The sequence below is a fragment of the Aythya fuligula genome, chromosome 1, assembly GCF_009819795.1.
Source record: "Aythya fuligula isolate bAytFul2 chromosome 1, bAytFul2.pri, whole genome shotgun sequence".
Lineage (NCBI taxonomy): Eukaryota > Metazoa > Chordata > Aves > Anseriformes > Anatidae > Aythya > Aythya fuligula.
This window is the reverse complement of record NC_045559.1, coordinates 63,920,776-63,945,573: the sequence shown is the minus strand read 5'-3', so window position 1 is coordinate 63,945,573 and position 24,798 is coordinate 63,920,776. Positions and strand designations below refer to the sequence as shown.

Here is a 24,798-nt window from a genome sequence, read left to right as displayed (position 1 = left end):
CTCAGACAGAGGATTTGCTCCGTGCTTCCACATCTGGGCTTTTCCCTACTAACCTTTTCATTGCAGGAACTGAGCTTGTCACAGAAGCACAGAATCACCTAGGTTGGAAGAGACCTCTAAGATCACCAAGCCCAACCTCTGACCTAACACTAACCAGTCCTCCACTAAACCATATCACTGAGCTCTACATCTAAACGTCTTCTAAAGACCTCCACAGATGGTCTAAGCTTAGTACATCCCTGCCCAGACCAGAAGCACCTTGCAAGGATGAGGTCTTTTTGCTAATCTCAGGGGTGTTGTTTCCTTTTTTTTTTTCTTGTAGGACTGGGCAAAGAGGTGGAGGTTTGATGCTTGTGCCTGTTACCGAAAGGAGCCCAGGTCAAATAAGTACACGTGCATTTTGCTCAGGTGGCAGGCTGCACTGTCATGTAATGTGGTGGCCAGGGGTCTGAAGACAGCACTTCTGGCAATGTGCTGAAACAAGATGATAGGTCACCCTTAGTCAGGCTATTAATCCTTAACATTCCTGTCCTGCCCTCTGCAGCCACTCCAGGAGCCTGTTCAGAGGCAGTTGCTGTATAATACACACGGGGAAGACCAGAGACCCTTCCCCTGTCCCTTCAACACAGGATTTTTGTCCCAGGGAAAATGCTTCTTGCTGATGCCAAATCAGCCATTTTCCAAAGGATGAGGGGAACCCCACGGTGATAGCAGGGACAGATCCATCGTGATTGCTGGTCCCCTCCCTCTTCCTCCCAGCAGCAGGTCCCACAGCAGCTCCCTGCATCCCGTGCACTATTTCTCTTTTGTCCCACAGAGCCATGACAAGAGCTGCAGCAAAGGAGGCAGGGCCCAATGGGGCCATTGCAGCTCCCGAAGAGATAAAAAAGGAGCAAATGGAAGAGCGAGGCCAGTGGAGCAGCAAAATGGAGTTTGTGCTGTCTGTGGCCGGGGAGATCATTGGTCTGGGCAACGTGTGGAGGTTCCCCTACCTCTGCTACAAGAACGGCGGTGGTAAGTTCGCAGCATGCATCAATTGTTCTTGGTCTGTGGGCACTGCAAGACACACTCGTGTCCGGATCTATTTCTCCTACACATTTTGTGCCCCCATATGCAATCCCTTAGTGGCTCCTCCAGCAAGTTGGCTCCTGCCAAAGCCAGGAGCTGAGCAGCACTGGGAGGTGAATCCAGCTCCCCGCTGGGTTCTGGCTCTCAAAGCAGCTCTCCCAGCTTTGGATGACAGATTGGTCTTTTAGGGAAGCCCTTCCTGTAACTCTTCAAGGCTCTTGGGCATTTAGAGACACAGATTATCTCCTGAAATGACCAGAAAGGTGTGAGGGTTCAGAAAACCAGCAGCAACCTCCTTCTACATCAGTCCCTTTCCCACCCTGTCTGCCACCCCAACTTCTCTTGGGCCCTTGCTGTGGAGGAAGAAAGGCTCTGGTGGTGCTGGTATACTTGCCAAAGCCTAGTACTGCCTTCCTGGCACCTGGGAGCCTGCTTCCATCTCCAGGGCACTTATCTCCCACCAGCTCCTCTCACTGTGCTGGCTGCCCTGTGGTTATGAGGGAAACACAGCGTTTTATTGTGTCAGTGTAACTCAGTTGGCTCCAGAAGCAACAAAGGGGACCAGATAACCACAGCTGAAGGGAAGGATTTTCGCAGAGGATGGGAAGAAGGACACTAATGCCTCTTCCCGAGGAGCAGCTCTCCTGGTTGTCAAACCACAGAAGGGAAATTTATTCCCAGGAAGAATCTGTTCCTCTTCTCCATTTTTTTTTATTTCTTTCTTGTGTCACTACCCCTTTCATAATAACAATGCAATAAAATCATTGTGTGGTTAAACATTATAATGTAACTGGGAAGTAGGAAGGGAATAACAGACTGTCACCAATTTTTCTTAGCCCGTTCCCCCTCCTTTAAGCATCTTTTCCCTGCGGGCCATGTCACAAAGGCCCTTCTTTCCCAAGGTGCTGTGAGCTGTCACCAGTGGATTACTGACTCAGCTGTTGTTCAGCCCAGGACTACCAAATTCCTGTCCCCTGCGCTGTTACTGGAGTTTTTCCAAATCAAGCTGGAGTCAATACAATGTCTCCTCTGAGCCAAATGGGGGTTGGATAGGAAGATGGTTTAAGAAAATTAAAAAAGTTTTTACGTGAACCTGGGACGTTTTTTAGCAGGTCCTCCAGTCTCCCTCTCTGAGGTTTTGATGACAGGCACTGTGGGCAACAAAAGCAAGTCGGAATGGCACAGGAGAGTAAACACTGGTGTTGCACCTCATTGAACAGCCCATTCTGCAGTGATGCCTTGAGAGAAATGTTTTTTGCGTGGAAAAGGCTCCCTGGGCTCAGATGATATCTTTGCATAGTGCGTGCCTATGGCATCTGGTTCAGTAGTCTTTGCAACTTCTATGTTAATTAGTGTGGAAAGGCTACTTTGTTCATATTAGATGTCCATATGATATACATATATATATATATTTAAATTAAACTACTCTGGAATATCTAATGCTGACATTCAGAGGTCATCAAGGCTAGGCTTGGGAAAGATTGGGATGGGAGAGTCTTTCCCTCCCAACTCACACACTGCCATTGCAGAAAACAGAAGGCGTATTTCTCTCTCTGGTGCTCCAGAGAACTAGTTGGCCAACAAACTAGTGTGGGATGATACACAGTCTCTCCCATGCCACTAAAAGATATTCTCACCATTGGTAAAGTCCTTCAAGTTGTTGCAAAAAAAGGCATTTGCCATCTATAACTGCTCCACCGCTCCCAAACTGGAGAATGGCGTCCTGTCACCTTTCTCCACCTTCAGGTGCAGTGAAACAGTTATAAAGCTGTAAAGACAGATGCCATAAAAGCAGTTGTGCTACCTTTTTGTTAAGCAACCAAGTGTCTGGTTTCATTTTCAGGTTTGATCTAATTGCTCAGCATTATAGAGTCGTAGACTCATAAGGAAAGAGGGCTCATTTCTGGGGGCTTCAGTCAGGGTTGAGCCTCCTCCAGTGAAGCAGAAAGCTGGGGAAGAGATTGCAACCGGAGTTTTAGCTGGTGACAACCCTGGCAAGGTTAAGGGAGACAAGACAACAGAGGTGTGAGAAGACCCTCATTGCTCAGAGACTAAAGTGGATCATGTTCTGAAACACAGTATGAGAGGAGAGGGTCCGGGCCCTGCTGAAGGGCTCGTCCATGTGCAGGATAATAAAGCTGTCTTGTAGATTTGGCATGCAGATGCCTTGTAACATCGCAGGAGCAGCTGCCCCTGGTTTATCACAGGCAGTTCCCACTCCCTGCTCTGCAAACCTGGGTGGAAGCTGTGAGCTGGCCTCCCTGCCTCCAGCCCCAGGTCCCCTGCAGCTACGGCACAGCTGTGTTTAGGGGAAATCTGGATGTTGCTTGTTATTGTAACATTGCTGGCTTAAAAACAAGAGGAAACGTTCCTAATTGCTAATTATCCTTCATGGGAGGGAATTTCAGCATGAATGGCTGTGCTGGCAGGGGAGGAGTGGGCCTGGGGACTGCCTGGTCCTGCTGAGGAAAGGGCCCTCCTCTCTGCTGCCCACACCAGCGCTGCTCCCCAGGCACTGGGGGTGGGAGAATGATGGGGAGAAAGTCTGAGAGATGACAGAAGGGAGGAAAGCAGAGAGACTGAGATCTCAGGAGCAGTTTTGAGCAGAACAACAAAAGTGCTGGTGGCAGCATAACCAAAAAGAAGAGGAAAAAGGAAAAAAAAAGTTGAGCATAGCATAATAATAATAATAACAACAATAAATAACAATAATAATTATTATTAATTATTATTATTAATTATTATTAATAATAATTATTATTAATTATTATTTTATTAATATTGTTTTAGTCTTTTTTTTTTTTCTGCAGTGATTTTGTTGGCTTTTGTTTCTGGGAAAACAACTGCTCTCTCTCCGTTACATCAAGAGTTAATCCAAGGGTCATTTCAGGCCAATTTCTCTTGAGCTGTTTCTCTATATTGTAATGAAAAATTGAAGAGAGAAGTTAAACTTTTTGATTTTGAAAATGATGGAAAAATGCTCTTTAGCCATCCCCCTACTTCCATCCTTTCAGTGCAAGCTACTTGTCAAATTTGATGTGAAATTTGTCTCAAGCAAATCTATACCCCAGCAAATTTATTATTTACCAGGAAATGTCACCATCCCCCAGGTTCGTATCCTCTGGGCAAGTGGGAGTTTTGCTGTGACTCCCGGGACAGGCATAACTAATGTGGTTATGTGAAACGAGGGCTCCTTCTGCTTTACCTGGCTCCTGCTGAAAGCCAGCAGGAGGTGGGGGAGTGACGACAGGGACAACTCCTCCAGCGTGGTCTTTTCCCTTCTCCTCACCCGACTACTCCCTACCTCTGGGTTCTGGCCAATACCAAACACCAAAGTACCGCAGTAGCACAAGACAGGTCATTTTTCCAAGAAATGAGGGAGTTAGAGACCTTGCTCTTTTGCACGGGCCACGCAGTTAATTCAGAGAAATATTTGTGTTTATCTAGACGATTCCAACTGTGGCCACAGGTACCTGGCAAGGGGTGTGTGTGGGGTAAGGTTTTACAGATGTTCCTGAGGCAGCATCTCACCCATCTCTGCAGGAGCCTTCCTCATCCCCTACCTCATCTTCCTCTTCACCTGCGGGATCCCCCTGTTCCTCCTGGAGACGGCGCTGGGGCAGTACACCAGCCAGGGAGGTGTGACTGCCTGGAGGAAGATCTGTCCCATCTTCGAAGGTGAGTCAAGTTGCAGGAATTGCTGGCAGCACTTTCTGGCAGGTAGTGACTCAGAGCCTCTTTTGGAAATCTTCTTATTCTGGTTCTTCTCCTTCTTATTTTATTATTTTTTCTTTTTTTAATTTATTTTCCCCTCCCATCCTCTCTATACCAGCCTCATTTTCTCTCCTGGTGCCTGTGCAGGGCAGCAATACCACGACTCCTGTAGGTGACTGAGGGCAAGTGGTGCTGGCTCAGTGCTGACAACCAGTTTTAAACAGGCGAATTTGGGCTTTCTGACCCAATGAATTTTCTGGTGTCCCAGTGAGTGATAGGCCTAAGCAGGACCTGAGGCCATAGCTCAGCAGTATCTGCACTTTTGCCCCAACTCCACGCTTTATGAATGATGTGCATCAGCACTATGAACCCTTTTTCCCTGAGTCTTTCCAGAAGGAAGGAACTCACCTGCATTTCTTCACTTTCAGGGCTACAGCTGGTTTTCCTGCAGGAGACACAGTGCAATACAGTAACACATTAGTACTACAAAAATGTTTTCTTGACAGTGAAAGGTTTTCTCCTCTGTTCCACCATAGAGCTGTTTTAGAGTTACCAACAACGTTTCCTGCCTTCATGCACAGTCATATAATCCTTTCCCTTTCCCAGAAGTAGGTCTGATCCTGCTCTCTAGGGACCCATGTGGTTGGCATTGTGCCCTTCTTACCACAGTACAGACTGTGTCTTTTCTGGGGCTAAGCTCGACACGTAGCTGGTTGGCATCTGTCTCAAAAGCCTTTGCTTTCCTTCACAGGACTTGGATATTCTGCACAAGTCATTGAGTCCTATCTGAACATCTACTACATCATCATCCTGTCCTGGGCACTCTTCTACCTCTTCAGCTCCTTCACCGCAGTGCTGCCGTGGGCCAGCTGCAATAACCCCTGGAACTCAGGTACACTTTCCTATGGATGGCTTCTGGTGGAGCAGGTGGAAACTTGCCTTTCGAGCTGAATCCCCTTCCCAATTCCCCCAAATTATCTGGATTTTGTAGAAAATGTTTTTTATTTGTCTAAAAAAATGTTTTAGCTGTAGATGAATGTCATGGTTTCTGGCATTGCTTTGTAGTTGTAATATGGGTGTCACAGAGAGGTGCCCAGAGGTCTCATGAGGTGCTCTGTGGTCAGGGACTCCAGCGAAGGCAGCTGTCGTCATTCACCTTGGGCAGCTGCCAGGAGTGACAGGTCCGTCCCTGTGTTTAGCAGTAGGGGACAAAACTGTTTCTGCATGGAGATATTTTGGTCATTGAGATTTCACTGAAAAACCCACATTTTCTTGAAAGTGAGAGAGGTGGGTCAGGAGGGTTTTTAAACGAATCTAGTGTCCTCCTCACAACGCAGGAGCATTTCATTAGCTTTGGCACAACAATTTATCTCACAATTGCCTTATGCTACCCTGCTACTTCAGAGCTACTGGAGCAGCTGCTGTCACATACCAAACTGTTTTCCTTCACATGCTCAGCTTTTGGCTGAGTTGGTCCAGGCCCTTGTGGAGGATTTGCCAGTACAAGTCTTCCAGTGCAGGAACCAGGAAAACAAAACTCCTAAGGCACTCTTCTTCTGGATTAACCTCATTGTGCTGGCCACAGTTCACAAAACTGTGACCAGCAGTGATAACCTGGCTTTGGTTTTGTTCAAGGCACTCGGGCTGTGAAGATGGGGTAGATGTGAGTCAACCTTCATGGATCAGATGCCCTGATAGGCCTTTTTTTTTTTTTTTTTTAACCAAGTTGAACAGGTTGTTTTGTTTTCAGTGCAAAGCCAAGCTGGAAAGGGCTTTTGCAGCAGTTTAGTTCCCTCCCTTTTTCTCTGGGCTGTAATGATTCATTTCTGTGATGTGTTAAACTTCCCCGCCCTATGGGCCATTCACTCACAGCTTCCTCTGCCCCTGCATCCCAGGAGAGGTAAGCAGCCTTGTCAATAGAGGATCTGATTCCTTCAGCTCTCCCAGCATGGTTTGGGTGTGAGGAAACCACAGATGTTCGCTTCACGTGCAGAAGCTTCCCAGCCACAGCTGGGCTTCTCCTGTTTTCCTGTGGATTATCTTTTGCTTGCCAAATGCATGACGAGGTGCATTTCTTGGATGCATGGCATGTCCTCTGTTTTTAGCAGTTTTACGCTAAGTGACAGGGTTGGGGGTGGGCTAGCAGGACACGAAGGCAGCTGTGGTGCATGTGTGAATATATACCTGTATGTGTGCATAGCAGGTGATGTGTAGTTCAGGAGGTGAATGGGATTTTGTATCCTGGTTACTTGTAGTGGTTATCCCACAATAATATACATCTTGCAGCCATCTGTTTTCCCTTTGGCTAGGAATTGCTCTCCCCTTCCCTCTCTCCTTCCTCTCTTTGGCTACTCCTGGACTGGAACTTGCAGCTGGGTAGAGCCAGTCCTTTATGAGATGCTTAATGAGATACAAGGGTTTAATGAGATGCTCAATAGCATGGAGTGAAGAGTCTGTGTGCAGTCAGCATGAGGGTTAGGGTGCAGAGGGGAAGGAGCATCCCTCATGGAGGAGCCTTGGAGAATTTCTCTGGCTCATTGGCTTCCTTTTCTTTTGGTAGATCTCTGTGTGGACTTTCTGAATAAATCCAGCTTGGACAACAGGACCATGCCTGCGAACGCCACCTCCCCAGTGGTTGAGTTTTGGGAGTATGTGATCACTTTCCCTTGATTCAGGCTCCACTCTCATCCAAAGGCTGAAGCTGTAGGAATACCCCAGGGTGGGGGGTTTCCAGTAAGGCCAAGTGAGATGCCATGGGTCAGACCCAGGGGAGCACAATGCATGGAGCTGCCAAGGAGATCATCACAGATCCCAGGGGCATGAGGACTAGACGCACCCCAGAGTCTGCTTGCACTGAGCAGTAATGTGCACACATTCTGGCACTGACGTGCCCAGGTGAAAAAGAAGCCCCAAAAGAGGATGAGGACTTGCTGTAAGGGTGTGCTTGCGTTGGGTGCAGCAGGCTGTCCTTGGCAGGCAAGCACGAGAGGCCAGAGCAGACTGAACAGTGAAACAGAAAGGGACAGAAGTGCCATTTCACTTCTTCTGTCCATGTATTTATTGGTGCCAAAGAAAAGAGGTCCATCGGGCTGCTCAGGGAGGTCTGACTATGGGCCTGGAAGCCATAAAACACCTCTGCATGCCATAATACACCTCTGAAAGAGGGGTCGTGCATCAGGCCAGACAGGGTCCCAGAAGGGCTCCTTGCTGCATCCCAGAGAGGCTGAAATGGCCACAGAGCCATGCTGCTGCTTCTCACTGAACTGAGGAAGGTCTCATAAGGGAGGGGGTGCCAGAGGCTCAGCCTCAGCAGGGATTTTTTCATCTATGGCCCTTAAAGCACCTCTGAGAGGGGTGAGTGCCCTTAGTCCTTTGCAGCCAGCACAGGGCACAGAGGTGAGGTGTTGTGGACAGTCTGCTAAGTCTCTTGATGGGGGTAATTTGGCAGAGGTCTGTATGGATTAATGGGATCTGGGGTGTTAATGTTTCTCTCCCTGTCCCCGGACACCGGCAGGAAGCGAGTCCTGGGGCTCACGGACGGTATTCACAAACTGGGCACTGTGCGCTGGGAGCTGGCTCTGTGTCTCCTGCTGGCGTGGATCATCTGCTACTTCTGCATCTGGAAAGGGGTCAAGTCCACAGGCAAAGTAGGAACAGAGACTGTCCTCCTGGTCCATAAGCCTCCTTGTATCCGTCTTACATTTCTTTCCCAATCTCTTTCCCCTTTTCATGAAGTAGAGGCAGGTGACAGCACCAAGGTCAAACCTAAAACCTCATTTTTGACTAGGTCTTCTTCAGCGTTAAGCTTCCTATCCCTGGCAATAATTAAACACTTAAGCAAAATAGACAAGCCTCCGCCTGTAACCATCTCAGTGAATAGATCGTGAATCTCTCCTGCTCCTTCATCCTGCAAAATAATGGGGTGGGAGGGATGTCTTTGTGCTCTCCTTTTATTCTCCCCTGTGGGTTTTGGCTCAGCAGGTCACTTTGTGCATACTGCTAGTGAGGCTGGAGCCCTGCTGGTGTTGATCTCATAGGTCAGGTGAACTGGTTGTCCTTTTGGGGTCGATGAGTGTGGTGTGCCTTGGGGTGGGTGTTAGGGACGCTGCTATGGCCTCAACTTGTTTGGGACCTCCTTTCTTCCTGGAGATGTGGTGGGATGGGTGGGTTATTAACTAAGGGTTGAGTCCTGTGGGTGGCCAGGGGATGTCTCAGGAACAAAGGGAGGGGAACCAATTTTTTTCAGCAACCTTTTTCCTCCAAATCACTACACCTAATATTGGCAGATATTCCCTGTAGTACTGGACACCCACATTTCAGTGTCAAATCCCCCTTCCCACCTTCAAACCACACAAGGCACCTATTTTAACAGGGCAAGAATAGAGCTTGCTCTGCTGGCTAGGTTTCTCCTAGACTGCCAGTGCCTCTTGCTGATGTTGACCTGCTCTCCACCACTTCCGAAGGAGGAAGAGACAGGTTCCCCATCTGTGGGGCGAGGGGGTGCTCTGCATCAAATCTTAAATCTCTGATGCTCCTTGTAGGCTGGTCTGGAGATGACAGTGCCCTCTTCACAAGAGATACCCTTCTGATATTGAGGGGATGGGTCTGAAAGGCTGTTTGATGTGCACGGAAGTGTCATCGAGTTGTCCCAGGTTCCCCTGAGCTCTCAGACCTCTCCCCACCGAGTCTCTCCTCTGGAGATATGGCCTTGCCCTGTGGGAGAAGGCTGAAGAAGTTCATTTGGGCTGGCTGGGCCAATTGGTTTCAGCAGGCAGCCCAGAAGGTGAGAGGAAACAGTGAGCGCAGTGAATAGCTGTAATGCTTTTCCTGGGACCATAGGGGATTTTTCCATCACAGGTTTTGGGATACAGGACCTACTTTTTAATAGCCAGATGTTATGGGCATGATGCAGTAACACAGGGGTGGGTTTCTCAGTCATGAGACATGCCTCAGGCGAGACAGGGTAGTTGTCTCCTCTGCAGGTAGTCATATTGAAATTTGCAGGGGCACTGTCAAAAAATGCAGCTCCTTTCTACTTTTTCCTCACTGACAGCGTAGTAGGATAGGCAGTAGGGAGGTACCAGAAGCTCTATGTGCATAATTCTGTTCACCAGTTGCAGAGTAAACAGGACGCTGTGGTTGACTGCCAGGCTGCACTGATCTGATAACCCTTCCAGACCTTGTATTTGTGCTTCTGTGATTTAAGGAGTCTGAGCTTAAAGAAACAATGGTGACCTCTGGAAAATAATTGTGTTCAACTCCACAAAGACTCATTTTCATTAAAACCCTTTTCCTTTCATGCATTTTGCCCACCCTTGTACTTTTTCCATGTTTCCTTTCCTTATGCATCCAGCTGATGTGTATAAATGCCCCGCAGAAGTGATTTCTGAAGGTAGATTTTCATACTTGTGCCAAAAGTGCTCATATTCTACTTCAGTAAGGGAACAGTAAGAGTGCCACACACTGTGACTTATTTGACCAACAGTCATTATGCAGCAGCAACTTTGTTTTAAACCCCTCACTATGAATCCATAGAGTAAACAAGCCTGCGTATTACTTGGATGAATTTTAGTAATGAATACCTGTTAGGAAGTTGCAGCTTGCTTGCAAAGAAACAAAAATGTCAAGCTAGTCAATGGATTAGAGATGATTAATTCTGATTTAATATTTGTTTACTTCACACACAAGATGTGAAAAGAAAGCTTTACATGAGCAATGGTCCATGTCTCCTTGAAAAGCTTTGAGGTTCTTGGTGCCCCCATTTTTTACCTGTGAGCTCAGAAGCGATGAGGGAACCACATGAGCATCCTCTGGAAATGAGGTGTCTCAAATTGGACACAAAAAGTTGCTATTTAATTTGGAAAGCCCTTGCTGGGAATGGGATCATTTTAATAACTCCTCATTAAAACTCCGTGACAGGAGGAAACCCAGGTTTCTTTTGCAGCTCTAGAAAGATGAAGAGAACAGCTTGAGAGCAGGGAAATGATGATGGCTGGAAGGAGAAAATAGCAAGAGCAACCAGTGGCACAGCCTTGGGTGAGGAACAAAATGCAGATTAACTAAGCCACTGCTGAGATCTAACCTTGATTAATCCCTTCCCTACCCCATGACTACATCAGCAGTAGCAGCTAAGGCCGGTGGCAGAGCCAAGGCTGGTGTGTAGGGTGGGGGCTGCAGATGAGAGGAGCCGATACCTGCACCCCATCCCCGCTGACCATCTCCCCTGTGGTTTCCTCACATCCACAGGTCGTGTACTTCACCGCCACCTTCCCCTACGTGATGCTGATCATCCTGCTGGTGCGGGGAGTCACGCTGCCAGGTGCTGCCGAGGGGATCATCTTCTACCTGAAGCCAGACATCTCCAGGCTGGCAGACCCGCAGGTGGGTGGGCGCGGGCCCTTGGGGCTGCTGCTGCGTGAGGATCTGGCTGTCTGCCCTGAAGGGGGACCTTCAGACCTCTGCAAGGAGCTGAGAGGGGTCTGTCCCCCATCCAGCACAGCCTTTCTGCTTGGGCGCACAGCACGTGGGTCGTTTCCACTCACAGGCTCGCCGAAAGCAGCACAGCGCATGAAATATTCAGCGCGGAGCAGATGGTCCTGCTGGTTCTTAAAGACAAATAATTAGGGAAAGGTGGGGTGAAAACAATTTACCACTTCTCGTTTCTTCTGGTCCTCTTAGAGCGTTGTTTGGCAAGGACAGGGCCCTCCTGAGACGCGTTGCACGCTGACAGTGCATGCTGGAGCCGGGCAGTGGGTTCGCTTCCCCTGTCCCAGCTGGGCAGCACCCTTGGGGGCTGCAGACCCCCCTCCAAGGAGCCCCTGGTGTCTTCTCTCTGCCTCAGCAGGCTGCCTCCCATTCCCAATGGGCTCAGCAATGCCCCACATGCCTGTGCCATCCCCGGGAGGTGTCAGTGCAGCCCCCCCGCCCTCGAGAAGAGCATTTAAACACCGCCGCTGCTAATTATTCCACCACCAAATTTTCTCATGGTGGCTGCCAAGCAATATGCTTAGCCCACAGCCCCAGCTTACCTCCCGCATCTTCCCAGATGGCCGAAGCCCCAACTGCTCCCAAACCAGCTGCCAAACACACTGTCTTCCCCCAAATGGCTTTCAGATGCAATTATGTGTTGTCAATACAAAATCTGCAGTGCACCGAGCGCGAGAGCCAGCTGAACATAAATGGCATTTTAATATCAAAATAAATAACAGGGGGGCGACGGGGGCTGAATGTGTTTTATTCATGGCCAGAGCTTATTCAGAGAAAGCCTCCCTGTCTTTTAAAAGCTAACCAAAGCTGACATGGTCTATCTAGGCTGCTGCAAGGCAGTGCGGCAGGGGTGAGGGATTCTGCTGCTGATTTTAGGCAGAGTGTGAAGTTTGGGTGTAAAGGAGGATGTGTGCGTGTGCCCATGCCTAAAGGGCTCCCGTGTATGTGTGTATCTGCTAAAGATTCATGCAGATTCAAGTGCAAGCACCCAGGCTGGGATTTTCTGAAGGCTGCCAAATTGCAGCTGCCTGCCTGTTTGCAGCTGGAGGCTGCTTAGAGGGAAAAGAGAGCGAGGGGGAGCGCACAGACAAACAAAGAGGTGGGCTGTTTTCCTTCTTGCTTGCTACCTTGCAGCTCGGGCAGGGCCAGGTTCACCCTGCAATGCACCAGGACAGCAAGGGACCCTCCACAGGGCACAGGGCTGGAGCAGAGGTGGACGAGCCCACTCAGTTTTCCCATGCAATGCCAGGGCACCCCTCAAACCTGAAATCTGTTTGTTCTGCCCTGATGGAGAGGTTGTTGCCAGACAGGGCACAGCCACTTGTTTAATTTTGTTGCCAGGTCTGGAGACCACTGCCCTTCTCTGTTCCAGGTCTGGATGGATGCAGGCACTCAGATCCTCTTCTCCTATGCCATTTGCCAGGGGTGCCTCACAGCTCTGGGCAGCTACAACAAATATACCAACAACTGCTACAGGTAAGGGGAGCCTGGGCTCCTGGCAGCCTTCTGGAAATTTGCTGCACCTGAGGAAGGCTCCGTCCCCAGGGGAGACCTTGGGTCGTGCTCTTTTGCATGAGGAGGTGCTCGGAGTTTGGAAGCTGCAGACAACACAGCACAGGGATGGAGAGGGGCTATGGGAACACAGAAAACCAGAAAATTGTTTTAGAAGTGCTCCCTTGCATGAGTCAGCTTGGAAATGGGAGGGATTAGAGGAGGAGGAATGGAAGTGGAGAATGTGTCCAGCCAGCGTGGAGACACCACGGGCTGTTTTGACAGGGTGAGCGAATGGTAGGTTGCGTGGCCAGCTCTGCTGTCCCTTGCTGGGCAGGGGAGATGGTACAAAGATGATGATTGCTGGGCCCTCTGTCTCCAGTGCTTTACTAGCAGCAGGGTAATGTACTACCAGTGGCATTTTGATCCTATCAAGGAGATTAACTGAGCCTGTCTGGCCTCCTCCTTGCCCTTGGACTGTTTTCTCCATGGCCTGACATGAAGCTCAGTGAAGCCATCAGGACCATTTCTGACACATCCCCAGAGCTCCAAGGAGCTGGATCTCTGCTATTCCTTCAAGTATTGCTCCAGCATGGATGGAGAATTTAATAGTACTCTGGATGGAGACATCAATCACCTCTCCTCTTCATCCCTTCCCAAATAGGTGCTGCTGTGGCTGCTGGCAGGCAATTATTACTTCCCCACGGCTCCTCAAACTGTATCTGTCACCAGTGGAGCGGCGCACTGACACCTTCCTCTAGTATCTTCCTCTAGTATCTTAGGTGCCTTGTGCTTAGGTGCAGAGGGGTACGATGCTCTCTCTGCTCTCCTCCCACAGGGACTGCTTCATGCTCTGCTTCCTGAACAGTGCCACCAGCTTCGTGGCTGGCTTTGCCATTTTCTCCGTGCTGGGCTTCATGGCTCGAGAGCAGGGTGTGCCCATCGCAGAAGTGGCTGAATCAGGTGGGTTTTCCCGGGAGGCTTCAGAGCCTGAGGAGGGCAGTGGGGGCCTTTTTGAAGTGAAAGCCAGCATGGAGGGAGCTCATGGTCATGCTACTGTCTGTTGCCAGGTCCTGGGCTGGCTTTCATAGCATACCCCACAGCAGTAACGATGATGCCCGTGTCTCAGCTCTGGTCCTGCCTCTTCTTCCTCATGCTGATCTTCTTGGGACTGGACAGCCAGGTACAGCAAATAGCTTCTCCATGTCTAACTCCCAAAATACTTGTAACCACACTGAGCACCTCCTGACAGCCATGGAAAAGGACGAGGTGGTGTGTGCTTTGCTAATACCTCACATACATCCCCACACTGGCCACAGCACTTCGACGCTGTGGGTGCTCAGAGCCACGGCCAGTGGCTACGTGTGGTGGCATCCTTCTCCTCAAAGGAGAGGCTGTCCCAGCTACGTCCCCAGCTGCAAATGGGAATGGTACTGTTTTCCACTGCCTGCATCTCACTGGAGCAATCCCCTGTGTGCTCCCCTCAGCACTGGGCCCATCTCTTACCTTCCTGTACCCTTGGTACCACAGGAGGAAAACCTGGTGGGCCAGTGTGCAGTCTTTGTGTGCTGGTTGGAGGGGACAGGGTGGTGTCCCAGCATGGCTGCCAGGCAGGGCGCTCTGCTCAGGCTCCACTTTGCAGCACCTCAACCCCTGAACATGAAGAACGAGGTCTCACACCTCCATTTCTCATGTGTCCTGGCTCCCTGTGCTTCACAGAGGCAAGGGGAGCTCCCTTCTGTCCCAGCGCTTGCTGGTGCCATCTCAGATGCTTCCTCACCCTGCTCAAGGGCAGCATCTGCATGTGCCTGGGGAAGGAGAGACACTGGGCTTTCTGACCTGCCTTCTCCTGCAGTTCGTCTGTGTGGAAAGCATGGTGACAGCTCTCATTGACATGTTCCCGGCCGTGTTTCGGAAGAAGGGGCGTCGGGAGCTGCTGATCCTGACCATCGCAGTCATTTGCTACCTGCTGGGCCTGCTGCTGGTCACTGAGGTAAGAAAGGTGGAGCTGGGTTACAACAAAGCACCAGAAGCCCTGCTAGACTGCTCTGGAGGAGCACTTAGAGGCAGCAGGCTTGTCTTTGATGCTGTTATTTATCCTTAATTTCCGATGCATTAGCTGGTGTCTCTCCCAGCCAGTGTGATGCTCCTACACCAATACAGAGCCACAGAGCCCAGCCTGACACAGCGACAGTCCTGCAGCCCCGCGAGGCTGCCTGACGCACAGCCCTGTGCAAATACCAGCTTGCTAAAATGAGCACTGTTCACGTGTAGAGGCTGATCAGCAGGCGTTTGCTGGCTACTTTCCACAAGGAACAGGGCAGCAGGAGGGAAGGATGGGGTAATGGCTGCATCACCCCCTTCCCTGGGCCAGGGGAGAGCCTGTCATCCCAGGACCAGAGGCAACAGAGTCGTGTTGATGCAGTGTTGATGCTACGGACGTGGTGTTTGTCCACAAAATGTGGTGCTGTGCTGTGCCTGCACACCACACGCGTGGGCAGGGGGCTCAGCCCTCCTCTGCGCTGTCCCCACCCGCTGTGTGGTGACAGCTAATTCCTGCTAAGCCTCTTAGCCACCGCTGAGCGATCCTCCAACGGGATCCTGGCTCAGGATTTGCTGAAGGCAGCTCCCACTGTGATCAAGAGAGCTTGGACTGTGAAGCTGGGTTCAGGGATCCCACGGCTTTTGTTTGCCCCCTCGCACCAAAGTGCCTACGCCCACCGCTGCAGGACATCGCCCCACATGTGGTGGGATGAAGGGTTCACTCTCCTGCTGTTGAGTCCTTCAGCACTGTTGGAAACATCTGCTCGATTTCTAACAGAGCAGCTTTCTCTTTGAGAAAACACATGAAAATATGAGGGAGGAGTCCACTGAGCTGCCTCAGAGGTAGCCGACAGCAAGTGAGAAGGCTCAGCCCATAGGCAGGGGCAGCAGGGGAGGGGTGTGCTTCTGTCATCGTGCTGCTTGGACCTTGAGCAATGCATAAAGATGAATAGAGATAAAATACGGTATCTGAATATCCTAATCCTCCGGGTCCCAATTTCTTAGGTGCAGAGATTTGCATTTTGGAATGATGCTGGTCGCTTGCTATGTGGTTAATAAACAAACAAACCAAACCAAAATGAAACAAAACCAACAACAAAATGGTTTCCACTCCTGTGGGCATAGAAACCTGACACGACTCCCTCTTCTCTCCCTCTTTCACAGGGTGGGATGTACATCTTCCAGCTCTTTGATTACTACGCTGCCAGTGGCACCTGCCTGCTCTTTGTGGCCATTTTTGAAGTCATCTGTGTAGGATGGGTGTACGGTAAGTGGAAGACAAAAGCCTGTGTTGCTCCATCTCAAGGCAAGGACTGGGAGTAAAGAAGTGGAGGTGGATAGAAAAGATCCATCCACTCCCTTAGGGGGCAAAGAAATGCTGCAATGACCCTCTTTTTTGTCTGTTTTCCAGTGTTTCCTTACAACATTTTTTAGCTGCTCCACATTTGGAGTAGGAATTTTCCGTCTCTGAAGCTTCCTCATCTTGTGTATCTTTTCTTCTCTTCCCAGCTGTCCTTTGAGGTAGAAAATCAGTTGCAGAGGAGTGACTGCTGCTCTTCAGCCTCTGTCTCAGTCTCCCTATCCTGGGCCTTTGGTCTAGTCCTGCTGGTTCGTTTCACACCAAGTGCTGGCATGCCAACTTGCTATGTGTCACATCTGTGACGATGCATGGTTTTTGTTTGCACAGGCTGTGATGGCATTCGTAGAAGCATGTGGGACTTGGCTCTCAGGGAGCTGTAACTAGACCATGCAGGAGCAGGATTAGGCTGAGCTCCATGAACTATCAGAAGGAAACCAAGGGCAGGCTTCTGCAGGCACAAGCACCATACCATATCTCTTTTGATGGCCAGAAGCCTGTGCTTAGGAAAGAGTATAGCTGTGGAGTTTTCCAACAGGAAATGATTCTTTCTGGGAATATTCTTCCAGCTTCTAACAACTACTGCCTCGGGGATTGTTAGAACCAGAAGTAAAATCTTTCTATTTATTTCACTTCTGTGATTTTTTTCCAGTTGGGTCAGACAAGCATTAATCATCCACAAAACCCCATAGCAAGGAGCTCTATGGCTTGGTGTGGTGTTGCATGAGGAGTCACTAGCTTTTGCTTGTTTTGAATCTGCCACCTGCTAGTTTTATTTGGTGCCACCTGGGTCTTTAGAAGAGACAGTGAACAGTCAGTCCCTCTTTGCCCTCTTCGCCACCTGCAGCTTTACTGAGGTTGCAGTAGCTGTAGCTGAGTAGCTGATGAAGTGGTTCTCGGGTTCTCCAAACACTTTATGTACAGCAATAGCCAATTTCTTGTCTGGATGGACTCCCCTCTAGCTGAAATGCGAGCAGGTCCAGCTGCTTGTGCTTGACCTCCCAGGGATGCAAGAAAGGCAGGTCTGTAGGAGAGATTATTCCAGTGAGATGTCCTACAGGGGAAGCTCACCTGAGAGCTTGCAGTGCCAGGTCCCGGCCAGCTTTAAATTTAGAGTCAACTTCTACACATCCCCCATGGGATTTCCAGGGAGAAGGAGACATTCCTGCCCATGCATGACAGGGCTCCACTATCAGCACACTGAGTTATGTGAAACTTACAGTGCAGTTTGTGCATCCTGCTGCCCCGCTCCTCATGGAAAGTAGCCATCACACAGGCCTGGTTCTGGGCTGAGACACAGTCAGCAGGCTGAGGTGGGCCATCTTAGTGGAAAAGATGTGCCTAGTGCCAGCTACTGCTTTTTTCCCTGCCTCAGATTTGGCAGGACCGAGCCTCTTGCTTACACTGTGAAGAATTACAGCGTTTCTGCTAACACAAATACGCGCTCCGAGTTTCCCCTCTCCCAGCACATACGCCAGCCACCCACCGCTTGGCAGCTTCCCTCTGCTGCCAGGCAGATGCTCTTGCTGAGATCTGAGGCTTTCCTCACGTATCACCCTCTGCCCGTGCAAGGATCTCAGGCATCCCACCTGCAGTGAGGTGCTGGAGGTGGTTTGGTTTCCCCCCCACGCCTCTGTCCCTTCCGTTTTGGGAGAGCCAGCCTTCATACAAGCAAGCACACTTTTTGCATGCTGGGGTTTGCAGCATGATACCATGGAAATGTGACGTGGGGAGGACGTTTTCCAGGCAGTCACAGTGTGCACATTAGGATCAGCAGGAGAAAGGGAGGGCCTCCATCGCTACAAGAGAGATGGGGCTGAAACTAAAAGGACTGTTTACAAAGCTAGAGCAAACTGAGGACAGCAGGTACCTGTGGGTGGCCCCAGGGTGAATCTGTGCCCTGCTGGCATAAATCTTTCTCTGTCTTTTTACTCACATGCAGTGTGGCTACCAATAGCAGCAGGCTCCTCCTGGCTGGATCCTGCCCATTGGGCTTGTACTCGCTGGGCGTGCTTTATCCTCTCAGGTGCACCTGCTACAGGCAGCCTTACATGTTTATTTATGGACAGCAAGGGCTCCTTAAAAGCACCTGATACCCAAAGGGCGTGTTGTTCCTGCAGTGCCCCAACACCTCTGCTGCTGGCTTTGCGCACAGGTTTGGTGCAGGGCTGGGCGCTGCAGGTTTGGGACAGCGAGGGAGCAGATACAAGATTAGCTTTATGGTATGGAGCCAAGGACATCACCTATTGACATCCTGTGCATGAAATTTGATACACAGGAATGCAAATAAATGTAGCTTTGGATAAAAGATTTAAAAGGGGGGACTTTTTTTGTATGTTCCAAACTAAAAATTTGAACAGATTGTATTGAGAAATATTTCCCAGAACATATTATTGATCTATGAAACTCACCATTTCTGGATGTGGAAGAAAAAAAAATCTTAGTCTCTTTCAGTTTGGGTATCACTTGCAGTTGTTATAAGCTACTTAAAATGAGAAGGGTTCCACAAGGACAAAATATAAGGATATAAACAAATCTACAGTTGGGTTAATATGAAATTTATTCCAACAAATTTATGTAGCAAAATAAAATGAGTTGCCAGGAAGACTGCAGCATCTGTGAAAGCATGTAGGACTGGTCAGCAGAAGAGAAGTGATACCGGTGTGCATGGACAGCTGCCCTGAGCCTGCACAGCAGCTCCCTTGTCTTGGAATAATGGGGATAACAGCAAACATCTTTGTTCAATCCAGCAGCAGTATCTTTGAGGAGGCTTAAGGATTCCCCTTCTGGAGCTTTATCTAATCCTGGGAAGGAAGGGGGACTGCACATGGCCTCCAGCTTCTAGTTTGCTCAAAAAGCCAATGCTGAGTAATTGAACTGATGACTTCTTAAGCTTGATTACCTCTTCATGTGCCTGTGAGATGCAGAACATGTAAAACCTCCTGTTCATATACTCTCTGAGGCCATTCTTGTCAGGGCCCTTTGTCTTTCACCACTTCACCCCCTGACTGCCACAGTGGCCGTGGAAACACAGGACCTGATGGCTATACTACAGGGAATAGGGATAAGGACGGGTGGAGGCACACAGCAGCTAGTGGTGTAAGGCTTGTGTTGTTTCCTTGGTGGGGAATGGATGTCTGTGTGTCTTTCTTTTGGTCCGACACCTTTGTGTTTCCTGGATCACTCTGTCTCTTTCACTAGCTCCAAATTTGCAGTGGAACTGACTTCAGCCACCAATGTAAATGAATTTATCCGTCGTGTCTCTGACATCACAGTGTGTTTCTGTGGAAACACTGTGTGGTATAAAAGACTGCACTGTGCTCAGACTGTAAACTGCAAGTCGGATCATTTATCATGCTTTCCTTTTTTTCCACCCTGTGGAAGATTTCAGTTTTTTGGCAGAACACGTGTTTATACCATCTCCCTTTCATCCCCAATATATTTTCAGAAATGCTATCTGAAGCCTCATGGGATTTACCGCTTGGAAGTTTTAGGGTTCTGTTCTCTGATGTAGGCTGTGCTCCCACACGAGCCTGCGAGTCCCCTGATATGCCACAGCTTGTTTTTGCTCGAGGCTACTTGTTAACTTGCCAACTCAAGATGGGAGCCATGAGGTATTCGAAGAACCTGCTCCTCCCCATCCTAAGTACTTCAAAAGGCTGGTTTTAAGAGGGCTTTCCTGCAAACATTAGTCATGGGATACAGAAAATTACACAAAGAATTACAGAAAAGAAAAGCATACATAATGTGCTTTTGTAGAACTCACATAAAGGAATCATAATACTGGGGCTTAATTCTAGGACAGAAAACCCAAAATAAACCCCAGCAAACCCTAAGCACTTGCAGGTGTGGCAAGTCCTCTGGGTATATTTTTCACAGCCTTCTGCTGTCAAGATGCAAAGAAGCATGGTCTCACCACACTTGTATGTGGGAAATGTGGCATGGCCATGAGTTCATACAACCCTAAAGGCAGAAGCCTTTCTTTATCAGCTAAGCACTGTGATAAAACATCAGTAAGATAAATGTTATTTCATCCCAGAGATACTTAAGTGGTAACCCTTTCTCTGGAGAGGTTAGCTCGAGCATTTTGTCTCATATTGTTACCCTATTTAATCTAAGGCTGTCTCACGTAGTACTTCTAGTAGTTAGGAAGATGATAGGGCATCTTATGAATGACTTTTTGATTCTTCTTCCTTTTGCTTCTCTTTTTGGCCAATGTAAGGATCTTACACCTTGAAGACATCCTAGCCTACAAGGTCTGCTGAGATCCATTTGCATTGTGTTTTTTCCTCTGCATACTATTGCATACATATTCAATTTATGCTTTGGGTTGGGAAGAGTTAATGGACAGGGTATTATCAGTTGAAGGACTTTTAGATGATCTTTAGAGGTATATTCCTCTATGTTGCATCCAAAGGTTCAGTTGGGTGAACTATTATGGACAACGTAATGTAGCGAGTGAGGCTAAGGAGAGAAATAAGAGATCAGATACCCACAGTATAACTCAAAGCTTTCCAAAAAGTTATGGCTGAAGTTAAAAACTTCCCTCTGCATTTAGCCACAGATGGGCTTTCTGGATGCCAGCAAAGCTTGTCAACTGTTATTTCACTAGGAGAGCTATGTGTTTTGCCAGGAAGAGATACTGAGGACAGAGAAGGTTGGGATCTGAAGCGAGTAGTGATTGAAGGGAAGAGCAATGATCTCACCTCCTCACCTCTGACTTTGTCTCCATGCTGGCCGGTGGTGAAGGAGCCAACCGCTTCTACGACAACATTGAGGACATGATTGGTTTCCGGCCGTGGCCCCTGATCAAGATATGCTGGCTGGTCATCACCCCGGGCTTGTGCTTGGTGAGTATGTGCAAGTACCACAACACGACACGTTATTCTGGGTCCCTGCATTCTCTGTTTGTTTTCAAGGTGCTGTGTAATTTTATCAAACCACTATGGAGAAGCACAAGCTTATCCATAGCTGAGGTGGCAACTTGTTTCCTTTGTAAAGCTTTATCTTTTGCCTGGAAAATTAATTAAGCCTGAAGAGCCATTTGTTTACTGCGCAGGCAAAAGAAAATGCACACTCAAAGTTTGAAGAGGTTTGGTCAAATTTTGAATAAAAAGCTGGTGAGTATTACCCTATTCTGAAATACTCACTTCAGCCTGTGTTCCTGTGACCTCCAATGACTCAGAAATGTGTTTTTATGGCCATTTGCTTTCCATATTATTAAATATCTTTGAAAACTTCTGTGACAACTGTGTTTTAAAATCAAGGAAACCCTAAGTCAGACAAGTTCTTGCCTGTTTTATGTCCAGTTTTGCTCCACCGGTGTTTACATGTTTTCTGAGGCAAATTCTGCTCCTGTGCTTGATCTTGTGAGCTGCTTTCTTTGACCTCAGTGGGAACATAGACAAGACATATACCCACGGATTACAAAATATTTCTGGTCCCTTGTCCTTGGACTCCACGAGGAGTTGAATATTGGGGGAATCTTCAAAGCAAGCCTGATCCAGCCCAAATAATCTGAGAGCTCTGTGGCCAGAGACCCCCTAGAGGTATCAATCTGGGCCCACACAGTACTTCTGGAGGGCTTCTGAGGTGGACAACAACAATTCCTGACCTTGATATGACTAATATGCTGTCTCAGTGTTCATGGACTCAGAGTTGCTGCCAGCCTCGCATAGGTTGCACACAGGGAGCCTGAAGGCTTTGCACTGCAGAGAGGCCTGGACCTGGCTGTGAGCTGACCCCACGTGCAGTCAGCAGGCACCAAGCCCTGCCTTGCTGCAGCTAGCAATGTCTGTGCCAGGTCATGCAAGGCAGCACACTTATTGCCACCTGGCACTTGTAGGGTGACCAGACTGCTGTCTGGCTGTGTTCCCTATCCTTGGGCTATGTCTGTTCTCTGCTCCTCAGGCTGTCTTCCTGTTCTCCCTCATCAAGTACACACCCCTGAAGTACAACAACACCTACGTGTACCCAACCTGGGGCTACGTGCTGGGCTGGATGATGGCACTCTCCTCCATGGTCTGCATTCCTCTCTATGCCATCTTCATCCTCCTGAGAACCAAGGGACCTCTGAAGCAGGTACTGAGATGGTGGTCGCTGGGTGAATTGCTGCTGCTTCCCCATGACGGCGCATGGCAAGGGCACCAGGGAAGATGCACTTAGCACACTTCTCCACGGAGAAGGTGGCTTTTCCCCAGAGTGTCCTATAGCTATTGCTGGCAACTTGTGGGGCTTGGAGGGTCTCTCTTGGAGGGTCCTCTTCCTTTACAGACTCACACTAGTGCATGCCTGGTACAAAACCAGGATCTGTTTTGCCTTTACTTCTCATCCCTTCCCCTGCTCCCCTTTTAGTGCTGGGCAAGAGCTGTGTTATTTTCTCTGAAGAAATTGCACACGGGCTATTGAAGAGGAGATGCTCACAGATCTGTAGAGGTCTGCCCTATGCCATGGCCAAGCCTGCTCTCTTTCACTGTAGACCCCTTGGCCTCATGCTAGGAAGACTGTCTAGAAGTCGTGGCTGGCACCATGTCTGACTCCCCACAGCTCAGAACTTTTACATGTCTGTATAAGGATGTGGAGATGTCTGTGAAGTAATTGCCCAAATGTCCTGCTCGCTAAATAGGTAATATTTCTCACCTGTTGCAAAGTGCTTTGAGCCTTTGGGCTGAAATGCAGCTGTAAGTGGTGCTAACGCTTATGTTACAGCACATCCAAGGAATTGATTTGGCCAATTTCAGACTGAGGGTTTTTCTATTTGCCCTGGTTTGAATTATATTAGCTGTAATTTCTAGGGACTTTTCAGTTACATTATTATGAAGAAACTTTCGAGGATGTGCTTGAGGCATGCACGAAGGAATCAGCTGCCAAGCTTGGGCTGATTCAGGGGAGAATCAAAGCCAACTGCATGACACCTCCCAGAATATTTGCTCCTGTTTTGTAAAAAAGTTTTCTCAAAATATACCTGTTCCATTTTTCCAGTCACGCCCCACAAATGTATTGAATTAATTTCCCAATACAGCTGCTTCCAGGTACGGTGCCTTTTAACTGAATACTGCAAACCTTTCACTGAAAGCAAGCATTTAATTGGTAATTATGATCAGTTGCTGCAACAAACTGATTCCCCTTGTTACACTTGACTGATCAAGAAACACAAATGTTGTTTCTTAATGTGTCTGATTAAGACAGCTCAAGTCCCAAGCACTGAAAACTTGCAATGAGCTGCTGATAGAGTAGCTCCAGGCCAAGGCTGGTTTCATAAATCATGGGGCAAATACTTCTGAATAAATGACTGAAATCCTGAATCCTGGCAGGCACTTCACAGTGAGTGGAAGCACTGAAATTAATCAAATGGGTCATGGATGAGTTGCCTGCTCTCCTTTTGATGTGCTTTGCAAGGAAGGAGAGTACCGTGGCCTGAACAGCTCACGAAGGGACAAGTAGCTGTGGCTGTGGGTACTCAGCAGGGCCATCATATCCCAGCCCCCACCAAACTCAAAGGGAAGCAGGGCTACTCGGCGTGGGGAAACAATATTGGGCTTTACTTTTTTTTTTTTTTTTTTTTTTTTTTTCCCTGTGGCCATAGAAAAATGTCTGTGGGGTAATAACTAGCACCTTTCTGCCAACAAGTACATCTGTGAGGCCCTGTATGTCAGGTGACAGTCCACAGGAAGGGTCTGAGCCCAGGGGTGGAATATTTTTTGCTGCAAGCAGCTAAAGAAAGCCTTCCCTCCTTCCTCTCCCATCCATGGCCATGCAGCAGGAGAGGAATGGGAGCTGCATGCATTAGCTCTCCGGACGCCTTTGCTCCCAGCAGTGGTTGCAGATCACTGTTTGATGTCACTTTGTTTATCAGCTCAATTAACAGAGACTTCCCCTCCGCAGCGGCTCGTGCAGCTGATTTCCCCAGCAGAGGACCTGCCACAGGTGAAGAAGCACACAGCGTGTCTGCCCGAACTGGAGCGCAAGGAGCAGTCCCCTCCAGTCCGGGAGGTGCTCAGCATCACAGAGAGAGAAACGCACTTCTGAGGCACCGGGGATGTCGGCTTCATGCTCCGGATTGATTCGCTCTCTCTCCTTCCTGAAGTAGTTTCTTTTCTCTCCTGGGCTCTTCCCTTCTGTCCTTCACGTCTGAGACACCAGGGACATCTCTCCTTCCAGCTTCAGGACACCCCACGGACAACTCTCCCTGCTGGCAGCTGGGCAGGGAGCAACATGCTTTTGTCAGAGGTGTCCTCCAGTACTGACACTGGCTGGGGCGGAAATAAATGTAAAAAAAAGTAATATGTTAACAAAAAAAAAAAAAAAAGGAAAGAAAAGAAAAGAAAAAAAAATGAAGCAATGATGTTGGGAGGAGGAAAGGAAACCACAGTGGTGAGAGAGAGCAGAGAATAAAGGTGTGCAGGAGCAAAGTTAGGGATGCAAAGGCACAAAACGATGGGGCGTTAGCACAGGAAATAAGTGAGTGGGCTCAGAAGTACATAAGAAGCGTGAGGATGACAAAGGAAAGTGTATTGCTAGGTCACCTACATAGGAGGGAGAGGGAGCCAGTAATGTATCACAGGCAATGATGAAAGGAGGCTGCAGTGTGAGCAGTTACAGCCTCGGCTCTTGCTGAAAGGGACAAGTGACAGGGCGCT

General features: G+C 48.8%; 1 protein-coding gene across 1 annotated transcript; it reads left to right on the top strand.

Moving 5' to 3' along the window:
* The first annotated feature begins 821 nt into the window (after nt 1–821).
* On the top strand, nt 822–24,187 carry SLC6A12 (solute carrier family 6 member 12). Its single transcript, XM_032190908.1, has 14 exons — nt 822–1,014; nt 4,612–4,746; nt 5,534–5,674; nt 7,343–7,430; nt 8,297–8,429; nt 11,029–11,163; nt 12,641–12,744; nt 13,598–13,722; nt 13,830–13,942; nt 14,615–14,752; nt 15,967–16,069; nt 20,909–21,009; nt 22,070–22,240; nt 24,044–24,187. The coding sequence occupies exons 1-14, from the start codon at nt 822–824 to the stop codon at nt 24,185–24,187; spliced, it is 1,824 nt and encodes a 607-aa protein (XP_032046799.1).
* The last annotated feature ends 611 nt before the right edge of the window (nt 24,188–24,798 follow it).